Genomic DNA, 16,672 nt, shown 5'->3' on the forward strand with positions numbered 1-16,672 from the left:
AGGAGGGTTTCAGGAACCCAGATTCTAAAGGACCAGTGGAAACTAGTCAATGGAGAAGAGAGGAAGGCCGGCATTCCCAGCTGAAACGCAGGCGCAAAGGCAGGAAGATGGGAGTGGACCCCGTACATTCTGAGCTAGGGAAGAGTTTGGTGTAGCTGAATTCTAGGGGCAGGGGGCGTGCATTTGTGTTTTAAAAAGATCCCTCCAGCAGCTCTGCGAAGTATTAAGGTCTTGAAGCTGGTAGTAGGGGAGGCTGTGGGTTGCCTGAAGAACTGGGCACAATTATAGATTGCTAGATGGTGGAAACTTCTCGGCTTGGAAGCCCAAAGGGAAGCAGGCTTTAGCGTTCTGGCTGCACTGTTGTTTCATGATCTCAAAGTGCCCCCCTCCCCCTTCATTTTTCTGGGACCAGGATTTGTTGTTCCCCAGTGGCTCAGATGGTAAAGAATCTGCCTGCTATTCAAGAGACGTGGGTTCGATTCCTGGGTGGGGAAGATCCCCCTGGAGAAGGAAATGGCAACCCACTCCAGTATTCTTGCCTGGGAAATCCCATGGACAGAGGAATCTGGCGGGCTACAGTCCATGGGGTCGCAAAGAGTCGGACACGACTGAGCGACTGAACTGGCTGACACTTACACCTTTATCAGAAAATTACTGTTTGTTTCCTAGGAGTCCCCGGCGGGGCTGGAGTAGTCGGTTTCTGGGCTCCTCTGGAGGCCTGTGACCAAGTAAAGACACGAAGGCGCATCCCTGCACAGGTTTTATCAAGCCAGGGCTTGATTGAAGCCTTCATCCCACCCCCGCCTCAATAAAATCAACCGCCCCTCCTACAGAAGCTCAGAGGTTCGGATAGAAAGCTGCCTCGGGGATATCAGGAACGCCTAACCCACAGCCAAGGGCGTGTCTAGGCGGGGCCGGCGGCCCAGGTCACACCCCTTCCCGAGGAAGGAGGCGGCAGGGCAGTCCCCGGCCCTCGGCCTGGGCTCTGCGCCGGCCGCGGTGGGCGGGGTCTCTGGTCCGGCGGGTCGCTGACGGCGCCGGGCCCCGCCCCTCGGGGACGGAGGGCGGGCGGGACGCTAGACTAGCGCGCGAGCAGGGCCAGAGCCGGCCTGGGAGCCCGCGGAGCCGATCGCAGCCAGTGGAGCGCTTGGGCGGCGGCGGCGCGCGCGATGGCTCCCGCCGGGGACCGCGAGGGCTACTGGGGTCCAACGACCTCCACGCTGGACTGGTGCGAGGAGAACTACGCCGTGACCTGGTACATCGCAGAGTTCTGTGAGTGAGGGTGCCGGCCTGAGGCGGGGGAGCGAGGGAGGGAGGGCGCCGGTCTGAGGGGGAGACGCCGCGTGAGGAAGGCAGAGGGCGGACCTGGCCGCCGGGGGAGGCACCGGGCCTGGCCGGGGGAGGTGGCGTAGGGGAGACCGGGCCAGGGGACTGGAGCGGGAATGTTGCGGAGGAAGGCAGCAGCTAGAGCAATCCAGACTGGCGAGTGGGGAGGGCCAGTCTGGACGGGTTGAGGGTGGCCTTGAGATTGGGGGGCGGAAGAGAAGTGGAGAGCCCCTGCTGGACCTAAGGGGAAAGCCTGAGGGGCAGGGTTGGGAATGGGGATTCCGCTGCCTGAGGGGCGAGTGGGGACAGCCCGAGAAGAGCTCGGGACAGTGGGGGACTCTGCTCGTTTGAATGAGGGCCGGGGACACCTGCTCCTACTGTTGCTGTCACCACCTTCGTCATAAGGGCACAGGAGAAGGGAACAGGTCCTAGCTCAGTCTTCCCCCAAATACGTGAAAATACGGCCTTTGCCTTCCTCTTTCTCTGTTCCTGTGAGACCTCTTCGGTCACTTTACAGGGAACGGTTTTCCCCGTGTCAGATCCCGACCCCTGTCTGTACCCCCAGCCCACTCCCACCCGGGATATCTTCGGTACCAGAAATCACCTCCTCTCGGAGTACGATCGTTCGGCTATCTCCTTGCATCCGGAGGTAGACGGCAGCCTCTAGTCAGTACCTTCCGGCTCGTGCCAGGCTCCTAAGGGCACAAGGGTTCCAGTCCCGACTCCACCCTGCCTCCTCTCCGACTACCTGACAAATGTATAGGTTCTTCTGAGGACAGTACTTGCACTGATTGCACCTACTGAGGACTTAGGAAGAACCCTCTTCAGTTGCTGCCCCTGACTGGTCCCTTGGGGCTCTGCGTGTGTATTTCCCCAGATGGACGTTCTTGCCAGGCGAGGAGAGCTCAGGAAAAATCTGCCACTTCTTTTTTGTAGTTTACTTTCGTCAAGTTTTAAGAGCACAATATTTGATCCTTCAGGTATCTGCTTCTGGCAAGGTACAGAGAATATTTTTTTGGCTCACTATTACTGCCTTCTCTTAATTGGCTCAACTTTCTCAGGACAGGAAGCAAAACCTTTTTTAACTAACCTTCCCATTGTTGGGTCTTTTCCCCCCAGGCTTGTGTTTGGCTTTGTGGGAAAGAGAGGAGACTTTCAGGCCAGCTGATCCTCCTTTATTGTGTTCCCTGGTGATTGACTAGCATTAACACACACACACACACACACACACACACACACGAAAACTGGTTGTTTTTAAGACTTTCAGTACCATTTTCTTTAAACTGGGACACACGAAAACTGGTTGTTTTTAAGACTTTCAGTACCATTTTCTTTAAACTGTGATTTAGGCTGAGAGTTACTTTTCCTGAACTACTAGTTAAATTAATAATTTTTACATAGTAATGGATGGATATGGACAAAGGGATCATTTGTAGTGTAATTATTTGGCAGCTCAAATGTTGGAGAAGGAAGTGCTTTACATATTCGTTGTTAGATCACTTTGACAAGTCCATACACGGTCCAGAGGAGGTCCATGAGAGAAGGGGCTTAAAATTGTGCTTTCTGAACTAGAAATGTGTAATGTGGAAAAGTGAAACTCAGGAGTCTTCAAATGTTGATTGGGCTGTAGTATAGAATAGATAAACTTCCTGTATTTTTCTAGAATGTGAAATTAGAGCCTATGGGTGGAAACTACTTGAAAGGGGAGAGATTTTGGTTCAACATAAGGAAAATTTTAAAGTTATAATCATTGAATGGATTGAATCGAGAGGTAGAGGGTTTTCTGTCACTAAAAGTGTTAAAACAGACCTTGCTAGGCTAACTCGCATAGAATAGTTTAGAGGGAATTAATTGTTTGGTGGGCTTCGCTGGTGGCTCAGTGGTAAAGAATCTGCCTGCCAATGCAGGAGACTTGGGCTTGGTCTCTGGGTCAGGAAGATCTGGGAGGAGAAAATGGCAGCACACTCCACTATTCTTGCCTGGAAAATTCCATGGACAGAGGAGCCTGGTGGGCCACAGAAGAGTCAGACATGACTTAGCAACTAAACAGTTGTTTGGTAGAGAAAAGGGATTGGCTTCAGTTGGACTTTAGGTCCTTTGCAACTTTATGGGTCAATATAGGTAATAATGATTGTTAGTTTAGAGTCAAGGATTAGAATCAAAAGAGAAAACTGACAGTTAAGTCATGTGAGATATGAGAGCGCAAGATACTATTGTTCTGACAGATAGCGCTGAGAAATGGGAAATGGCTTTGGTTCTTAATGTCCTCAGAAGAGGAAACTCTGAGCAGACTAGGTATCAGGGAGTGCAAGAAGAGGATGAGTGAGTGTTGGCAGCCCTTTGCACATGTACCATGGAAGAAAATGATCTGAAATAATTTAAGGTCAGCCTTCTTACCCAGTAAGTAGTGTGTATCTATTCATATCTGAATATGAGACTTTATCTTTGAAAAATAGGCTGATTAATAATGTGTTTGGGCTCCCCAGGTTGGAGCAGTGGTAAAGAATCTGCGTGCCAATACAGGAGACATGAGTTGGTTTTTTTTTTTTTTTTCTGTATTTTCTTTTTTTTTTCCATTTATTTTTATTAGTTGGAGGCTAATTACTTTACAATATTGTAGTGGTTTTTGTCATACATTGACATGAATTAGCCATGGATTTACATGTATTCCCCATCCCGATCCCCCCTCCCACCTCCCTCTCTACCCAATCCCTCTGGGTCTTCCCAGTGCACCAGGCCTGAGCACTTGTCTCATGCATCCAACCTGGGCTGGTGATCTGTTTCACCCTAGATAATATACATGTTTCGATGCTGTTCTCTCGAAACATCCCACCCTCGCCTTCTCCCACAGAGTCCAAAAGTCTGTTCTGTACATCTGTGTCTCTTTTTCTGTTTTGCATATAGGGTTATCGTTACCATCTTTCTAAATCCCATATATATATGTTAATATACTGTAATGGTCTTTATCTTTCTGGCTTACTTCACTCTGTATAATGGGCTCCAGTTTCATCCATCTCATTAGAACTGATTCAAATGAATTCTTTTTAATGGCTGAGTAATAATCCATGGTGTATATGTACCACAGCTTCCTTATCCATTTGTCTGCTGATGGGCATCTAGGTTGCTTCCATGTCCTGGCTATTATAAACAGTGCTGCAATGAAGAGACATGAGTTTTGATCCCTGGGATTAGGAAGATCCCATAGAGTAGGAAATAGCAACCTACCTCAGTAATCATGCCGAGAGAATCCCATGGACAGAGGAGCCTGGTGGGCTACAGTCCATGGGTTAAGAAAGTGTTGGACATGACTGAAGCAACTTAGCATGCACGCACAATAATGTGCTTAAAGCAAAGCAACTTTATCATGATTAAAATATTTACAATAATGATAGAAATATTAAGGATAATGATAATGGTGATAATAGCTATATATAAGTGCTTACTATGTATCACATTTTGCTAAGCACTTCATATATCTTATCTTTTTTGACATTTACTATAATTCCAAAAAGAAGGCATTATTATCCTTATATCACAGATTAAGAAATTGAAACCCTAATAAGTAATTTAAGGTTGCAAAACAATCAGGTAGAGATAATATTCAAGTTGAGGTCTGACTCTAAAGCTACTATACCATATTATTTCTATCACATATTTATTGTTTTGCCCCAGCATGCAAGGGATGAGGACAAGCATGAAGTAATATACTATCACAGATGACAAATTAAATAACTTCAGGAAGCCCATCTCTCAGCATTGGGTGTGTGCGTTTTGGGTAATTTAAAAACAGCTTTGGGGAATTGCACATAAAGATGGCAGCAGTTCTTAGTCACTAAAAAACCTTAAACACAATCTTCTTAACATCATCCAGTTTGAGTTCATGTTCCTTTTTGGTTTAAGCGGATTTTAATAAACAAGGGAAAAGGTAGTTTCTTTCTCTCTTTTTTTCAATAGTTTTTTTTTTTTTTTTTTAATTGATTAATTCGGCGGGGCTGGGTCTTAGTTGCTGAATGTGAACTCTTAGTTGAAGCAAGTGGGATCTAGTTCCCTGACCTGGGAGCAGGCCCAGGCCCCTTGCATTGGGAGTGCAGAATCTTAGCCACTAGACCACTAAGGAAGTCCCTTTGATGGTTTCTCTTCAGTTGTGAAATACTAAATACCTTGATGTGCCAGAACTTACAAGTACAGACAGTCCTCACTTTGCTTAGTAGGGTGGGACAATACAAATGACTATGCAAGTTAAAACCTAGCTAATCAGTCTTAATACTCAATAAGAAAAGTTATGAGTGTTGTGTGACTTTTACTTATTTTTGTCAAACATTGTAAATCCTCATTGGTAGTCATAAATATATGAAAAAATAAAAAAATATTAAAACATACTTTTTTTCAGTCACTAAGTTGTGTCCGACTCTTTGTGATCCCATGGCCCCATGGACTGCAGCACACAAGGCCTCCCTGTCCTTTACTATCTTCCCGGAGTTTGCTGAAACTCATGTCTATTAAGTTGATGATGCCATCCAACCATCTCCTCCTCTGTTTAGTACACTGTAATTTAAAACATTAAAATCATTGAGAGTTAAAATGTTTTATTTCTTTGTCAAAGAACTTATCTAGAATAGTTTGAGTAGAACTTGCCTTCTTATAACTTATGATACAGAATAAGTACTTTTTTTTTCTTCTGTGCCTTGGTGGATTGTCTTCATCCTTTCTAAGTTTGGATCACTTTCCAACATTTCATTCTTAGCACTTTCAATATTGTGGAATATTTCTGAGAGTTCCTTTAATGCACAGTTTTTGCTGGTGTCACTTCTGGTCTATCTATATTCTTTTTTCACAACCAGTTTCTTTTGTAACTCCATTTATGTTTGAGTTTTTTTTCTAACATGGTTACTTTAAAAAAAAATTATATTGAAGTATAGTTGATTAACTGTTAATTTCAGCAAATGTGCAGCAAAGTGATTCAGTTATACATATGTACATTCTTTTTCATATTTTTTTCCATCATGGTTTATCACAGGATATGGAATGTAGTTCTCTGAGCTATACAGTGGGACCTTGTTTATCCATTCTCTATATAGTAGTTGAAGTGAAGTGAAATGAAGTTGCCCAGTCCTGTCCTACCCTTTGGGACCCCATGGACTGTAGCCCACAAGGCTCCTCTGTCCATGGAATTTTCCAGGCAAGAGTACTGGAGTGGGTTGGCATTTCCTTCTCCTGGGGATCTTTCTGACCCAGGGCTCGAACCTGGGTCTCCCGCATTGCAGGCAGACACTTTACCGTCTGAGTCATCAGGGAAGCCAAGCCCATATAATAGTTTGCATCTGCTAATCTCAAACTTCCAATCATCCCTTCCCCACCCCCAACACTATTACTTTTTTTTGTTTCTTTTCTGCACTTTCATCATTGTTGACCTGTTCCATCTTTCAATTATCCATTTTTGTAAAATGCCACGTATATTCCTCATCGGGAGACTAGGAGGCAACTTAGCTACATGCTTTGCCCTCTGTACATGAACTGAAGAGCCAGATGTTCAGTGACTAAACACCAACAGACTTTGCCTTGGGCTAGGATTATTCAAGCTTGATAGGTGTTGGCTCTTCTTACAGATTTGCTGCTCCTCTCCCCATCCTGTTCACAGGAACTGGGCAGAAGGAAAGCAGGGCAACCCTCAGTCTTTCACTGAGGGATGGGATTTATGATGGGATTCTCTTAGATCGGATAAAGGGATAAACTATCTTTTGTTGCCAGTGCAACAGGAGACTAGAGAAGCTTTAACCAGCTGCCTCTGCCATACACATGTGCTCAGTTCAGTTCAGTCGCTCAGTTGTGTCCGACTCTTTGCAACCCCATGAATCGCAGCACGCCAGGCCTCCCTGTCCATCACAAACTCCCGGAGTTTACTCAAACTCATGCCCATTGAGTCGGTGATGCCATCCAGCCATCTCATCCTCTGTCGTCCCCTTCTCCTCCTGCCCCCCAATCCCTCCCACCATCAGGGTCTTTTCCAATGAATCAACTCTTTGCATGAGGTGGCCAAAGTACTGGAGTTTCAGCTTCAGCATCAGTTCTTCCAGTGAACACCCGGGACTGATCTCCTTTAGGATGGACTGGTTGGATCTCCTTGCTACTTGTATCTTATTGCACACTTTTCCTTTCCTTTTTTCAGGCCCTTTCCTACTGTCTTCTCTGAATAGTGGCCTCTAGGAATTGAGCATACTTCAGGCTTCTTTTGGCCCTGGGGTTCTGTGGGCTTGGTGGAGGTGGTGTCCCTGTCACCTTAAGGAAGATAGTCTTTTTCCTGAGTTATTGACAAGCAAACAGCACTGCCTCTGACTCATGGCTCAGAAACACCACTGAAGAATGAAGGCCAAATGGAGGGCCAAATTCATGGTACCAAAGGGTTTGGATTTAATGTATACAAGTCAGAGATGGCCAGTAAATTGTTTCAGTTGCTGTGATGAATATATGTATACATTGGATTGCAATGAAGGGGGGTACTTATTAAAAACTTGATGAATAAGGGCTTTACAGTGTTAGTGCTGGAAGAACAGCTAGCTGTTTTTATACTTATTTATTAATCATTGTGGAAAAACACATGTAACATAAAATTTACCATTGTAACCATTTTTCATATGCAGTTCTGTAGTGTTAAGTACATTGACATCATTGCACAACCAATCTCTGTAACTCTCATCTTGCAGAACTGAAACTCCAAATTCATTTAACAGCTCTATTTCCCTCCTTCCTTCCTACCTACCCCTAGACCCTGGCAACCAGTCTTCTGCTTTCTGTCTTTATGAATTTGTATAAGTGGGATCAGCAGTGGGTTTTTTTTTTGCAACTGGCTTATTTCATTTAGCATAATGCCCTTATGTAGCATTTTGTACCATGTATTATAATTTCCTTCTTTCCAAAGGCTGAATAGTATTTCATTGTGTGTACACTGCATTTTGCTTATCCATTCATCCACTGATGGACACATGGGTTGCTTCCACCTCTTTGCTCTAGTGAATAGTGAGGCTGTGACATGGGTGTACAAATATCTCTTTGACCCAAAAGTGGAATTTCTGGTTCATATGGTGACATTGCAGCTATTTTAACCTTTTCATTAGGAAAAAAGCATTTTATATCTTCTTATTTTCTTTTTTGGGCAATTTATTATTTTTCTTATATAAATTGTAGCTTAATACTTCTACATAAATTATGATTATTAATATACTTTATCCCTATTTAAAATAATCAAAAGCACATGTGACTCTCAATCAGAGGATATGTTATTACACTGTATTGATTCATATGAGATATATAAGATAATGTATTACCTTAATGTATTGATATAATTCTATTCCAAAGAAAAGCAGCATAATATTTTCATTGCAGCCTTATTTCAGATAAATTTGACTTTTGAGATATTGAAAATAGCCAATAGAAATAATAAAAGCTAACATTATAGGACACTTTATGTGCAAAGCTCTGTGTGTATATTATAAGAATGATTATTATAATCCTTATAACTCTTTTAAAGTTTAGGAAGGTTAAGTAACTTGCCCTAGGTCACAGACTATTAAGTGGCAGAGCTTAAGTGACCATCTAAGGGCCATCTGATTCTAAAGTTATCCTCTTAACTCTCATACTGTCTTGCCTCCTTCCATTGCTACTTTTTCAGACTCCAGTGAGTCCAGGGACCTCAGGTTCATAACTAGTGGTCTAACTCATTTTATATATAAAGAGAAGAACCTTGAGAGTTGACATGATTTGCCCAAGATTATATTGCAAATTAGTTATGAAACCTAGACCAGAATCCACATTCAGTTATTTCTCAGCATGGGAAATGGTAGAGCTGAGGAGGATGATGTCAGATGTTGTTGATGTCATATTGTTAATGAGTTATCAGGTCATATGACTTCCTCAGAACAAAAAGTGTGCCTAATGAACTATTTTTTTTGTGGTGAAAATACCTAACAACTATAGAGTGCTTTACAGTAGTGCTGCTCAGATTTTCATGTGCATGTGAATTACCTAGAGATCTTGTTAAAATGCATATTCCAGTATAATAAGTCTGGAATGTAGCCTTAGATTCTGCATTTCTTATAAGCTATCAAGTCATGACTATCAAGTCTTATAAGCTATCAAGTCTGGAGATTATACTTGGAGAAGCAAGACTTAATAGTTCACAAAGCACTATTAATTCTTTTTTTCCTATGGGATGTAAGTGTTCTTCCTGTTTGTAGGTAAGAAATCAAGTTCAGAAGGATAAATGACTTCTTCAGGATCACAGGGCTGATATTGGAATCTAGGATTCTAACTTGAAAATCAAGTTAGGTGTTGATCACCACCCTCTTCCCCCACCCTGCCCCCAGGATTAACAGGCCAAAAACACTGCATGTGAAGAAAAGTTTGAAAATGATTGTTCTGGGTCATGAGCCAAATTGAATTTAAAATTGAACATATTACATTTTCATTTTGGAAACAATTTTCTTTTGTTCCTGATACCTAAGCCAAGCTCAAGCCAAACTATCTTTTAGACTTTGGTCTATATTTAGAAAGCCTTCTTAAATGAACAATGCAAAGAAATAGAGGAAAACAACAGAATGGGAAAGACTAGAAATCTTTTCAAGAAAATTGAAGATGCCAAGGAAATGTTTCATGCAAGGATGGGCACGATAAAGACAGAAATGGTAACAGAAACAGAAACAGTAGAGATTAAGACGAGGTGGCAAGAATACACAGGAGGACAATACAAAAAAGGTCTTAATGACCCAGATAACCATGATGGTGTGGTCACTCACCTAGAGACAGACATCTTGGAGTGTGAAGTCAAGTGGGCCTTAGGAAGCATTACTATGAACAAAGCTAGTAGAGGTGATGGAATTCCAACTGAGCTATTTCAAATCCTAAAAGATTATGCTATTAAAGTGTTGCACTCAATATGCCAGCAAGTTTGGAAAACTCAGCAGTGGCCACTGGACTGGGAAAGGTCAGTTTTCATTCCAATTCCAAAGAAAGATGATGCCAAAGAATATTCAAACTGCCATACAGTTCTTCTCATTTCACATACTCTTAAGATTATGCTCAAAATCCTTCAAGCTAGGCTTCAGCAGTTATGTGATCTAAGAAATTCCAGATGTATAAGCTGGGTTTTGAAGAGGCAGAGGAACCAGAGATCAAATTGCCAACATTTGTTGTATCATGCAGAAAGCCAGGGAATTCAGAAAAACATCTACTTCTGCTTCATTGACCAGGCGAAAACCTTTGACTGTGTGGATCACAACAAACTGTGGAAAGTTCTTAAGAGATGAAAGTACCAGACCACCTTACTTGACTCTTAAGAAACCTGTATGCAGGTCAAAAAGCAGCAGTTAGAACCAGACATGGAACAACTGACTGCTTCAAAATTGGGAAAGGAGTATGACAAGGCTGTATATTGTCACCCTGCTTATTTAACTTATATGTGAAGTGGTGGTGGTTTAGTCACTAAGTCATGTCTGACTCTTGTGACCCTGTTGACTGTAGCCTGCCAGGCTCCTCTGTCTATGGGATTCTCTAGGCAAGAATACTGGAGTGGATTGTCATTTCCTTCTCCTGGGGATCTTCCTAACCCAGGGATTGAACCCAGGTCTCCTGCACTGCAAGCAGATTTTTACCAACTGAGCTACAAGGGAAGCTCATATGTGGAGTATATCATGTGAAATGTCAGGTTGGATGAATCACAAGCTGGAATCAAGACTGCTGAAGAAATGGCAACAACCTCATATATATGGATGATACCACTTTAATGACAAAGTGAAGAGGAACTAAAGAGCCTCTTGATGAAAGAGGAGAGTGAAAAAGCTGGCTTGAAACTCAACATTCAGAAAACTGAAATCATGGCATCTGGTGCTATCACTTCATGGCAAATAGAAGGGGAGAAAGTGGAAACAGTGACAGAATTTATTTTCTTGGGCTCCAAAATCACTGTGGACAGTGACTGCAGCCATGAAATTAAAAGATGCTTGCTTCTTGGAAGGAAAGCTATGACAAACCTAGACAGAGTATTAAAAAGCAAAGATATCACTTTGCCGACACAGTTCTGTATAGTCAAAGCTAAGGTATTTCTAGTAGTCTTGTATGGATGTGAAAATTGGACCATAAAGAAGGCTGAATGCCAAAGAATTGATACTTTTGAATTGTGGTCCTGGAGAAGACTCTTGAGAGTCCCTTGGACAGCACAGAGATCAAACCAGTCATTACTAAAGGAAATCAACCCGTGTATTCATTGGAAGGATTGTTGTTGAAGCTGAAGCTCCAGTATGATGGCTATCTGATGCAAAGAGCCAACCTATTGGGAAAGATTCTATTGCTGGGAAAGATTGAAGGCAAAAGGAGAAGGGGATGGCAGAGGATGAGATAGATAGCATCACCAACTCAGTGAACATGAATTTGTGCAAACTCTGGGCAATACTGGAGGGCAGAGGAGCCTGGTGTGTTGCAGTCCACAGGGTCTCAAAAAGTTGGATACAACTTAGCCATTGGACAACAACAACTATATTTAATAATTAGTTGTAATATAGTAGCCCTTCCTTATGTTCCAAGACCCTGAAGGGATGCCTGAAACAGCCCTATATAGTAGACCTTCCTTACGTTCCAAGACCCTCAAGGGATGCCTGAAATAGCTGTATATAGTAGACCCTTGAACAACACCAATCCTCTATATAGTTGAAAATCCACATATTGATTTACAGTTAGCCCTCCATATCCCTGGTTCATATCTGTGGTTTCAGCCAACTGTGGATTGTGTAGTATTATAGTATGTATTTATTGAAAAAAAATCCACATATAGTGGATTTGCACAGTTCTAGCCTGTTTTTGTTCAAGGGTCAACTGTATATTCTATGTTTTTTCTTATATACATGTATGAGAAAATCTAATTTATAAATTAAGCTCAATAAGAGAATAATAACAGCTAATAATAGAATAGTTATGACAATATACTGTAATAAAATTATGTGACTGTGGTCTCTCAGAATATCTTATTGTACAGTACTCACCCATATTGTTGTGATAATCTGAGGTGATAAAATGCTTATACATGATGAGAAGGCATTGTGTCTAGTGTTAGGCTACTATTAACTTCTGATGTTTCTGAGAATGAGATTTATTTGCTTTGCGTGATCCTGGGTCATTGAACCATAATGACATTGATGGTTGAGGATCTCAGGTGGGATAGAGCAGGACAGGGTGAGATTTCACTGTGCTACTCAGGTTGCTGCACAGTTAAAAAACTTATGAATTGTTTATTTCTGAAATTTTCTGTTTAATATTTTCAGACTGCAGTTAACTATGGATAATTGAAAGCTTGGAAAGTGAAACTGCAGATCAGGATACTGTATTTGAAGGCTAAAGTACATGTTGAAGTCCAATCTTGATTTAGCATTTACCTAGGTTGTCCAAGATTTTAACTAGGGAAAATTGTCATTTGGTAGCACTTGTTGGAAGAAATGATGTATTTATTTATTTTTAATCGAACAGTAATTGAGGTTTGAGTAAATAAGGAGAAAAAATAACTCATTGTGATTTGGGGAGCTTTATTAACTAGAATAAAGAGAATAGTAAACATTTAAAGTTTTGTTGAGTGCACTGTTATTTCAGGTTGAAATTTTAAGTTGTTTCTTTGATTTGGGGCTTCTACCCTTTTCTTTACCAACTGTTTCATAGTGGGTGGGAGGAAAAAACCCTTACCTGGAGAGTTTTAGATAGTGCAAAAGAGTGTTTTAAAAGAAGGCATAAAGAAACATTTTAGAACTCAGAAAAATGATTGATAGCAGAAGCAGTTTATGGTGACATGAAACCTTACATGCTTTACTGTGAGGAAAGTATTTCACCTGATATAATGATTTGAAGTCAGAATCAAAATCCTATCTGAACTTTCTGCCACTGAACCTTGTGTCTTTGGCAAATCGCTTAACCATTCTTTCTACCATTTTTATTTCTATAAAATGAGAAAATGAACATTCGGTAGGGTTATGAGAATTAAGTGGCATGATATATGTGAAAGCACACAGGGAAGTGCCTGGCAAATACTAGGTGCTAAATAAGTATTAGTTGAATTGGAATCTAGTCAAAATAAGTTTAAAAAATAAATCCTTGCTTTGTTATAGTTGTGACCTTCTTACCTGTGATGGTTAGTTTTATGTGTAAATTTGACTTGGCTAAGTATCCAGTTATTTAATCAAATACTTCCCTGATAGCTCAATTGGTAAAGAATCTGCCTGCAATGCAGGAGGCCCTGGTTCTATTCCTGGGTTGGGAAGATCCCCTGGAGAAGGGATGGGCTACCTACTCCAGTATTCTTGGGCTTCCCTTGTGACTCAGCTGGTAAAGAATCTGCCTGCAATGCAGGAGACCTGGATTCGATCCCTGGGTTGGGAAGATCCCCTGGAGAAGGAAATGGCTACCCATTCCAGTATTCTGACCTAGAGAATTCCATGGACTGTATAGTCCATGGGCTTGCAAAGAGTCAGACAGGACTGAGTGACTTTCAATTTCACACTGTTTAATCAAATACTGATTTAGGTGTTGCTGTGAAAGAATCTTGTAAATGTGGTTAGCACCTACAGTCAGTTTTCTTGAAGTAAAGATTACTGTTAATAACATGACTGGGTCTTATTCAAACTATTCAAAGTCCGTAATAGCAAACCCTGAGTTTAGGAATTAGGGTGGGTAAGTTAAGGGCTCTCCAGGTGGTGCAGTGGTAAAGAATCTGCCAGCAAATGCAAAGGTATTGATCTCTGGGCTCAGGAAGATCCCATGGAGTAGGAAATGGTAACCCACTCTAGTATTATTGCCTGGAAAATTCCATGGACAGAGGAGCGTGGCAGGCTACAGTGGGCAGCAAAGAATTGGACATGACTGTGCATGTGGGAAAGTTAAACCTTTACTTGGGGATGAATCCTATTTGAACACACACCTTGGAGGAACTTCCCTACTTAAACCCTCTTCCCTTTCTTCCTTTGTTTATTTGAATATTTTGTCAATATACCAAATTTTTAGATGTTTTCAGTGGGAAGGTTGGTTGGAGTATCTAGTGTGCCACATAGTCTTAACCCACTTTTTTTTTTAACCCAGTTGCTTTTATATCTGCAGTTCCTTTGTCATTTGTAGCTGCATCCCAGTCAGTGGATACCCAGAATTAGGTGCTTCTTCTGTTTCTATTTGAAGACTTTCTACTGACTGAAGAATAAAGGCCAAATCATAATACGGCATGAAAAGCCCCCCTTTAAAAAAAAAAAAAGTTAATATTTTCACAGGTACAGCAAAGTTAGAAGAATTTTGCAGTGAATATCCTAGACCCTAACAATAATGTTTTGGTATACAGTACTTATTTTATCATGTTTATTTATCCATTCCTCTCTCCATCTATCAGTTCATTTTTTTGGATACATTTCAAAGTAAATTGTAAACATCTGTACACTTTTCCCTAAAATACCTCAACATGTATATCATTAAAATTCAATTCTTTGTTTTTTCTTTAGATGTAAAATTTATATTCAGTGTAAATGCACAAATCTTATGTGTGTTTGCTGTTTTTGAGAAATGCATATGTTTGTATAATCCAAACCCCTATCAAGGTAGAGAACTTTTTTATCATCAAACATGAAAGTTCCTCATGCTCCTTTCCTGTAATTCTCACTGTCACCTTCCTTCTTCTCCAGGGCAACCACCTGTTCTGATGTTTTTCTTCACCATTGATTAGATTTGTTCATTCTAGGACTGTATATAAGTGGAATTATATATTAAATATATATGTATTATATACTATTTATTTTATATATAGTATATATATTAATAATATTTGCTATTTGGTGTAAGGCTTCTTTTACTTCCATAATGTTTTTGATATTCATTGTGTCATTGCATGTATTGGTAGTTCCTTTTTATTGCCAAGAATATTCCATTGTATGATATTAACACAGTTTATCTATTTTCCTGTCACCTGGCTGTTTTCAGGTTTGAAGTAAAGAGGAGTAAAAGTCAGTCAGTTGTGTCTGACTTTTTGCGACCCCATGGACTATACATGTATTATACATGTATATACATGTATACTAGTATTCTCTAGGCCAGAAGACTGGATTGGGTAGCCTTTCCCTTCTCCAGGGGATCTTCCCAACCTAGGGATCGAACTGAGGTCTCCTGCATTGCTGGCAGATTCTTTACCAGATGAGCCACAAGGGAAGCCTGTTTTCAGGTTTGGGTAACCGTAAAGCTGCTGTATACATTCTTGTACACGTCTTCCTGTGGATATATTTTCATTTCCCAGAGGTAAATACCTAGGATTGTAATAACTGGGCCATAGGATAGTCATATGTTTAGTTTTATTAGAAAGTTTCAGAACTTTCCTCAGAATGGTTAGTGTTTTACATTCACAGCATTTGATCCACATTCTTTTTTTTTCTTCATTTTTTAAAAATTGAAGGTAGTTAATTTATAATGTTGTGTTAGTTTCAGTATACAGCACAGTGATTCACTTATACATATATATTATCTTCAGATTCTTTTCTATTATAGGTTATTACAAGATATTGAGTACAGTTCCCTGTGCAATACAGTAGGACCTTGTTTACCTATTTTATGTATAGTAGTGTGTACGTTAATCCCAAACTCCTAATATATCTTCTCTCCTTCCCCACTGCTATCCCCTTTGTTAACCATAAGTTTGTTTTCTATGTCTGTGAGTCTATTTCTGTTTTGTAATTTCATTTGTTATCATTTTTTTAAGATTTCACATGTAAGTGGTATCCTATGATATTTGTCTTTCTCCTACTTACTTCACTTAATGCAATAATCTCTAGATCTATCCATGTTGCTACATATGGCATTATTTCATTCTTTTATGTGTGTATATATATTCATATATATGCATCATATCTTTACCCATTTCTGTTGATGGACATTTAGATTGATTCCACGTCTTGGCTATTGTAAATAGTGCTGCTGTGAACATTGTAGTTTTCATCTTTTCTGGCTATGTTCCCAGGAGTGGGATTGATTCTGGATAATATGGTAACCCTGTTTTTTGTTTTTTAAGGAACCTCCATACTGTTTTCCATAATGGCTGCACCAGTTTATATTCCCACCAGCAGTATAGGAAGGTTCTTTTTTTCTCTACACCCTCTCCAGCATTTATTATTTGTAGACTTCTTGATGATGGCCATTCTGATTGATGTGAGGTGATGATACCTCATTGTAGTTTTAATTTGCATTTCTCTAATAATTAGTGATATTGAGAATCTTTTCATGTGCCTATTGGCCATCTGTATGTCTTGTTTGGAAAAATACCTATTTAGGCCTTCTGCTCATTTTTTGATTG

At 40.7% G+C, this 16,672-nt stretch overlaps 1 protein-coding gene across 2 annotated transcripts in view; it reads left to right on the plus strand.

Moving 5' to 3' along the window:
* The first annotated feature begins 1,046 nt into the window (after positions 1-1,046).
* Positions 1,047-16,672, plus strand: part of ACER3 (alkaline ceramidase 3) — a 149,411-nt gene continuing 133,785 nt past the window's right edge. The window contains exon 1 of one of the 2 annotated variants that reach the window (XM_020897565.2): positions 1,047-1,272. In XM_020897565.2, the coding sequence (XP_020753224.1) occupies positions 1,170-1,272 (103 nt within the window). In that variant the 5' untranslated portion in view covers positions 1,047-1,169. The remainder of the gene's footprint in view (positions 1,273-16,672) is intronic. The other variant, XM_020897566.2, reaches the window with a different exon arrangement.

The sequence above is a fragment of the Odocoileus virginianus genome, chromosome 10, assembly GCF_023699985.2.
Source record: "Odocoileus virginianus isolate 20LAN1187 ecotype Illinois chromosome 10, Ovbor_1.2, whole genome shotgun sequence".
Taxonomy (NCBI): Eukaryota; Metazoa; Chordata; class Mammalia; order Artiodactyla; family Cervidae; genus Odocoileus; species Odocoileus virginianus.